General features: G+C 36.1%; 1 protein-coding gene across 1 annotated transcript; it reads left to right on the forward strand.

The window, feature by feature from the left end:
* The first annotated feature begins 3,895 nt into the window (after positions 1 to 3,895).
* On the forward strand, positions 3,896 to 4,498 carry LOC134856920 (mitochondrial fission 1 protein-like). Its single transcript, XM_063873210.1, has one exon. The coding sequence runs from the start codon at positions 3,899 to 3,901 to the stop codon at positions 4,370 to 4,372; it is 474 nt and encodes a 157-aa protein (XP_063729280.1). The 5' UTR covers positions 3,896 to 3,898; the 3' UTR covers positions 4,373 to 4,498.
* Positions 4,499 to 7,080: the final 2,582 nt, after the last annotated feature.

Here is a 7,080-nt window from a genome sequence, read left to right on the forward strand (position 1 = left end):
AAAAACGATGATAAAATGTGAAAAAGTTCTGAAATTTGAAAAAAATATATACCTCAGATGACTCAGAATGAAAAAAGATGTTTGTTTGATTGGTGTTTCACTAAAGGTCAGCGTTCACACATAAGCTATTTCTAGCTTTCTGCAATTTCTATATTCTCAATTTCTATATTCTCAATCCAGTCTGGTCGAATTTTTGTTTCATATAGTTCAGAACAGATTTGATATTTTAACTAATTTTAACTTAAATTAAAATAACAATAGAAGTGAATTATTTTTCAGTACATATTAGCCTTCCATTCTTGTCTGATTAGGGCTTTATGCAGTTTCATCACAACCCTTACAGAAAAAGTGTTTTAATTTGGTCAATCAGTGAATGATGCATTTGTTGCTGCTTTATTTGGTTACTAACCGCATTTGCAATTTTAGATGATTAGAGATTAATAAATGAATTTAAATTTTTCTACTTTCTTTTGATTGAAAAGCGTTTTTGTTAAGCTAATAGGCGTTAATCTTCTCATATCTTTTGGTGCTGATGCCAATCGATTCATGTGTTTATATGTCGTGGTTTTAAACTGATGTTCCTTTTTTGGTTCGTTGGATTCTCGAAAATAGTTCAAGCAGAGACCAATTTTCGACGAATGTTCTAGTTTTTTTTCGACAAAATATGCGAACATTTTAAGAAATCAATTTATTCTACATTGGTTTAGAAGTTTCATTGAAAACGCTTATCACACTTGCGAGAAGCTGGTGTATTAGTGCGGATCTTCTTTTTTTTTCCTAACCTAACCCGCAAATAAAAGTGTTCATTGCAAGCGGAAAGTGTTCACTTATTAAGTGGCACGTTTACTATAAGCGTGAGACTCGTGATCTGTAGGCCGCAGATCGAATCCGAAGCCTTGCCAAATTTTTAGTAATTCGAGGCTTTTTTACCTTTTTTATTGCTCTTTTTAGAGATGCTTCTTGGCGTGGTCATGCTAGTGTTTCCGAGGCGAAACTTCGCCTCTGTGTTATGAAATAACACTCGACCAAATCGTATGATTACACTAACGCGCTTAAGCGAGCGTAGTATTAATGTACGGCTATTCTATTTTTTCAATCTAAGTTGCAACTTCTGGAGCACATGTACGGCTTTTTAATAACTTGTAATTTGATTAGTAAAAAAGCTGTTTTTCAAACAAAACGATAAAAAAAAACTCGATTACAGAAATTTTTCAACTGAATCTTTGTCAAATGCAATATTTTTCAATTTCATAATTTATTGCCCTTGCGATAAGCTAGGGTATTGCAATCGGGTACTAGACTTTGTTTTCCAGCAAACCAGTTTTCACAGGACTGATCTCTAGTGTACTTCTGGACTCATCTCCAATGGTACCTTGTTTCAGAATTAATTCAAATTGTTAGCGTTCCCGGCTCACTTAGCCTGGAGGCAACGAGCTTGCCTGGTATGGCAAAATTCCTAGGTTCCAATCTGGCCAGCCGCTCCGATGCTTATTTTTAGCACCTGATTTAGCTAGGAAACAAAAAACAGGATAGTCAGTTACTTGCAAGTAGCAAAGAATGTTCCGACCATAGTTTTTTTTTCAAATAAATGTAGTTTTTTTCTGCTTGGTGTGATAAAAGCATCTTACGTAAAAATATGATTAAAGCATATTAGACAGTCATAGTAATATAGGCAAATTGGACAAAAATGTTTGTAGAAAAATGACAAGAAAAACTATAAAAAATTAGATCCCGAAATGTAGCAAAAAACTCCCAAAACTAGTTTTACTTGCTTAAAATTGAGTTTCAAGGTCTTAAATTAGGCATAGTATATGCATTTCAGCTGTTGTAAACCTGCTCGCTTGCTTTATTTGATCGAGTTAGGACAAAAAAATCAAAATTTTCAAACCGGTTTTTCTCAACACTAGAAAAAAAAATTGGGAATTATTTAGGGTAGTTCCAATCATGACTGAAAGAGTTTTTTTATGATATATCACTCAACCCAGTCTGATGTTTGTTTGTGGTAGCTGATTTTGCGTGGAAAATAAAAAGGAAACAAATAAAACACACCCGAACACAAAGTTCCTCCCCATTTTCAGTGGTCGGAACAAAAACTGAAACACCCGAATACGAAGTTCCTTGCAATTTTTCAAAAGTTCGGAAGTGGTCGGAACAGTAATAGTTTTTTATTCCTTTTTTAGGAAAAGTTTCAAAACTTCATCACGCTGAAGTTTGATTTTTCGCGGTTTGACTTCTGATTTCTTTTCAAGTTCAATTCATTCCCTTTTTATAAAAGGGAAGCAAACTCCACTATCAAACAGCGAAAGTGTAAAGGTCACGAAAAGCTAGACTTTAACGTGAATTTTGTTTCAGTTTTACCAGCGGAATAAAAAAATATATTTATCGATCCATGATATTGTCCGATAAAATTCATCGGAGTTTTAGAACTATATTGATTCATGATATTGTCGATCAAATTCATCGGAGTTTTAAAACCATATATTTCGGTTAGAATTTCAAAATTGAACTTTTTTTTAAAGTCAGTTTTTTTTGCTGTTTACTTCCGTCCATTTTGACTTTTTCAAACTGTCTGTTGGCTGTGTTAATATATAAGTTTCAATGAAAGTAATGAAGAATTTTATGTAGGTCGTAATGAATGTGGAAATGGCTAAAAAAAATGTCAACGACTTCATTTTCGAAGGTGAATTTTTGTTTTCTCAGCGGAATAATAAATTTTTTCTATTGATTCTGTTTTCTCAAATTGTGTTAAATTCGACAATCTAAGAGCGCAAGGGGAGAGATTTATGAAAACGAAAAATACAATTTTCAAATCTAAGCTCTGAAGTCCCTCAAGACAGCATATACTCCAATTTGTTAAAAACGCTGCTTTGTTCCATAATTCACATTTGGTATAGCGTCTTAAGTATTTTGAGATAAATGTGGAAATCAATAGGTGGGCCAAAAATCGGTGGAAAATTTTGTGTATATAAAAGTATATATATTTTTTTCCAATAAAGTCCATTCCTTTTTCAACGTTCCTTTTTCGGTCTTCCTAACTGCATTGACTTTTTCAACTGTTTGGTGGCAGTGCTTACGTTGGCAATTGTTTTCATTTTCGTAGATTCGTATTTTGTAGGTTTTTTCTGATATTTTAGTCTTAATGTTAAGATCGCTTATCATTAGCACGCGATATTTTTCCGGTATCCACTTGGCTATATGCCTTTGGCATCACTATAATCTTAAGTTTGAGAAGCGAGCGCGAGCCGGAAAAAAGCAATTTTTTGCTGAAAACATTCCCAAAATTGTCCTAAAAGATCATTTAGGGCGGAAGATGATCTTAATTGTGTTTTGGGAGAGCTTAAAAAACCTTGGAAACGCGCCTGGACTCGATGATATTCTGTTATATTGGTTTTTAATAGCTTGAATATGTCAAGTAATTTATATCCAAAAGTAATCGCGAAAAGTTTTCGGCTGATTTTTTTTGGTTAAAGATTTTGTCAGCCTTACTGCACAATTTTCGTGTATTTTAATGAATACCAGTTGTACGGGTTGCCATTAAGTTTCATTTTTGAAAATGATTTCGAACTTCTTCCCAATGTTTTGTTAATCATGTTATGTTATGTATTTCTCATTTCTGCGATAGTATTGGGTTAATCAAGCGTTTTCTTTTTGCCGTCAAATATTTGAATTATTTGTTATTCGACAATTATTTCGAAATTTTTCGTTATCTCTTTATACTGATAACTAAGCCCTTTATATATTACTTAGATAAAGCAATCAGCAACCAGAATACTCAAAAATTTGTCAGTAGTAAAAACTAACCAACAATTATATTTCATTCCGAATATCGGCGGACTATAGCGTTGGTAGTTGATCTAAATTACCATAAAATAACTGTTCTATTTTTTCAAGATAGTTTATGGGGTTGCGCGAAACGGAGCAGGTGATCAACGAGCCGATTCCAGTGGCAGATCTAAAGTACATTGAGGCAAAGTACAGATTAGCGTCCAAAAACCAGAGTCTCACCCAGGACGACGAGTTCCAGTATGCTTGTTGTCTTGTAAAGAGCCAGTACGAAGACGACGTCAAAAAGGGCATGAAGATGTTCAAGAATCTAGTTGACAACTCGTATGCCGGAGCGAGAGAGTGTCTCTACTATCTTGCTGTTGGGAACTACAAACTGAAAGAGTACTCACAGGCACTACCTTTGATCTCTCTGGTGTTAGAAAAGGAACCAAGTAACTCACAAGCTCAAGATTTGAAGCAACTCATTGTCAACAAGCAGAGACGTGACGGAATCATAGGCGCTGCAGTTCTTGGAGGCGCAGCGTCGGTGGGGCTGATCGGCGCCTTGGCTGCAGGAGCTCTATTAGCATTTTCAAGAAAACGATGATTTCGCAGAAGGATTTTAATAGTTTTTTTTTGCCAGGGCATCTATGAATTATCGTTGAAATTCCATTAGAATCATTGTATCTCCGTATAGTTAGTTGCGCAATTTTAATTTATTTTCACAACTCAACTTGTTTTTCTTATCACGGCTGGTTTCCTTAAAGCAGTTGAAACTCCCATGTTTAGACCTGATGGCAACTGCCGCTGACGCATATTGCTGGTAGAATTAATTTATATACTAATGGAAAATAGTGTTAAATAAAAAAATTATGCTGTACTTGTTCTTAGTTTCAAGAAATAGCTGGAAGATGAATTTGACACCTTTAATTATTTCGCATTTTTATTGCTAAATTTATTCCTGTATAAATCACAGGGGCGGATCTAGGATTTTCTCGAGGGGGGGGGGGGGCACTTTTTGGAAAATGTTGACAAAAAAATCGCGTTTTTTGGCGCACGCTTCTCATAGTTAGTATATATTTGCGCCTTTAGAAGAATTTTAGGGTCGGTCGGCCAAAAATGGATTTCTTAAAAAGTACCAAAGGCGGGGGGTCGAATCCCTGAGGGGAGGAGGCGTCCGCCCCCCCCCCCCCCCCCCCTAAATCCGCCCCTGATAGTGCACAATATGTAATAGTATTGAGTGTTGTTGTTGATAATCATTGAAATTACCTCAATATTTTTCCAGAGAATTGTTATTTTTCCACAAAGGCCCGCATAATTTAGTGCAAATCGTTCGCATCGCATAATTTAGCTAAGTTTAGCTGCTTATGATTGCCGAATTTTGCCAAGCCTGATTGTCTAAGTTTGCATAATTGGAAATGTATATGGCGGTTATAGCGAGCTGATTCATCTCTATGTAATTTCAATATCTGTGAAATTTTCAATAGCTGTTAAAAGTAATGTTTTTTTTTCATTTACCTGGGTTTGTAGTTTGAAATTCCCATAAGCGACTGTACAGCTTAGATGCAATAATAAGTAGCTTCATTTTTTCATAGCATAATATAGAAATTTTCAGTCGATTCTGAAAACTATTGCCGTTCCTACTAAATTTTTAATTCGTCCAAAATGCTACGAAAAGATTTTGACGTTAATCATAATTTCGTATTAGAATCCGGAATCGTGATGAATTTTTGATTTGCCTTAAAGACGCCATTTTGGTTTCAAAGCACCGTTTTCAAATTAGGACAGTGATCAAGTTTTCTTTTCAGTTCTGTTATTGTGGAGTTTACCGTAGATTTATTCGGTTCTATTACTGAATGTGAACTAATTCACGCTCACATTACCTTCAAATGAAATGTCTTGTGACTACAGCTGCCATGCGGTCAACTTGAGCGAGGTTTTGAGCAGAAACTGTTTCGTCGAAATGCCGACGCCCTCGAAACATTTCAAGGAGTACCACGAAGCAATTCTGATGAAGCCTTCTTTCATACACTATCAATGCAGATCCTGTAGAGAAAACTTCAGAACCTACCGAAAGCTCCGCAGACACATCAGACATAACAATTGCAAGTCGCTTCCATCTCCATCGCTCAAAAGTGGGTTTCAGGAAGCCCGCTTAGAGAAAGAGCTGTGCGACGAATTAGCCACGAAATCAATCAAGCTTTTTAGATCGGACACTCCTGATGAAAATGCAAATTTTTTGACTTTCATGGACCTTTACGCCAAGCTTAACAACGAATTCAGCCTAAAGACAGATGACCTTAACTCATGGACTTTGATTACCGATCCACTAATAAGAAATGACTCTAAATTACAGAATTTGACTGCCGTGGTTGAAGTCAATCGGATGAACCTGAAGGCTCTCCAGGAACGTATAAACAAAAGCAATGAGGAAAACACTCAAACAGAAGAAGTTGAACCCAGCTATCAAAATGGATTCAACAGATTTGATGGTACGGAAATGCTTACTAGTGACGACCTTTTTGGCTATTCGGACAATTGCACCAGTTCTGAGCTGGATTCCAGTTCAACTTCTGGGCCGGATGTGTTTGTACGATCCATGGAGTCACTTAAAAGCAAAACTATCAGGAGCAACTTGCTTGAACGTCCAAGTAGCTTAAATATTGCTAATAATACCGCTAAAATAATCAGCCCTTTGAAACGAAGTAGGAGATTACTATCCGATATTGTTTCTTCGGACGCATCGGGAAAAGCAAAAGTTTCTAAAACCTTTAATCATTCGGATATTGATCGACGTCGGGAATTTTCCCAAGAAGCGAATTTTACGGCAGATTGTGCTCCAAATTCTGATTCAGATTTGGATTATTCCTGCTTAATCCACGAAAGCTGTAGTAACTTGAGTATATCAAGAAACTTCAGAAAAAGTGTTTATCGCAGGCTTAAAAGTGATTCTGAAGTTAGACACCTCTATAGCTGTCAAAAAACTACGGCCGATAGAGTCTTAGAAAACGATGCACGGTTGGTTTCATTTTCCAATCCGGTAAAGACAAAACGTTATTTAGATGTTAAGCAGACGTCTGAAATGAATGATAGCGAGAGAAATGACACAGTAACGTCTTTTCAGGCATCCGTTGGTATAAGAATTGCTTCCATCAAAAAATCAATTCCGGTAGCCCCACAAATAAATTGTAGCTACACTAACTCCGCGACTGAACGAGCAGCAGAGTTTAAGACAGGAAATTTACCGGAACTCTCAATTTATCGCGTCGAAAAACGTAACTATAGTTGGAACTTAGAAAAGTTTACAAATCAAAG

This window comes from Symsagittifera roscoffensis, chromosome 1, assembly GCF_963678635.1.
Source record: "Symsagittifera roscoffensis chromosome 1, txSymRosc1.1, whole genome shotgun sequence".
NCBI lineage: Eukaryota > Metazoa > Xenacoelomorpha > Acoela > Convolutidae > Symsagittifera > Symsagittifera roscoffensis.

Coding starts and splice junctions, on each gene's coding strand:
- LOC134856920 (XM_063873210.1), top strand. CDS start 3,899: ATGGGGTTGCGCGAAACGGAGCAGGTGATCAACGAGCCGATTCCAGTG.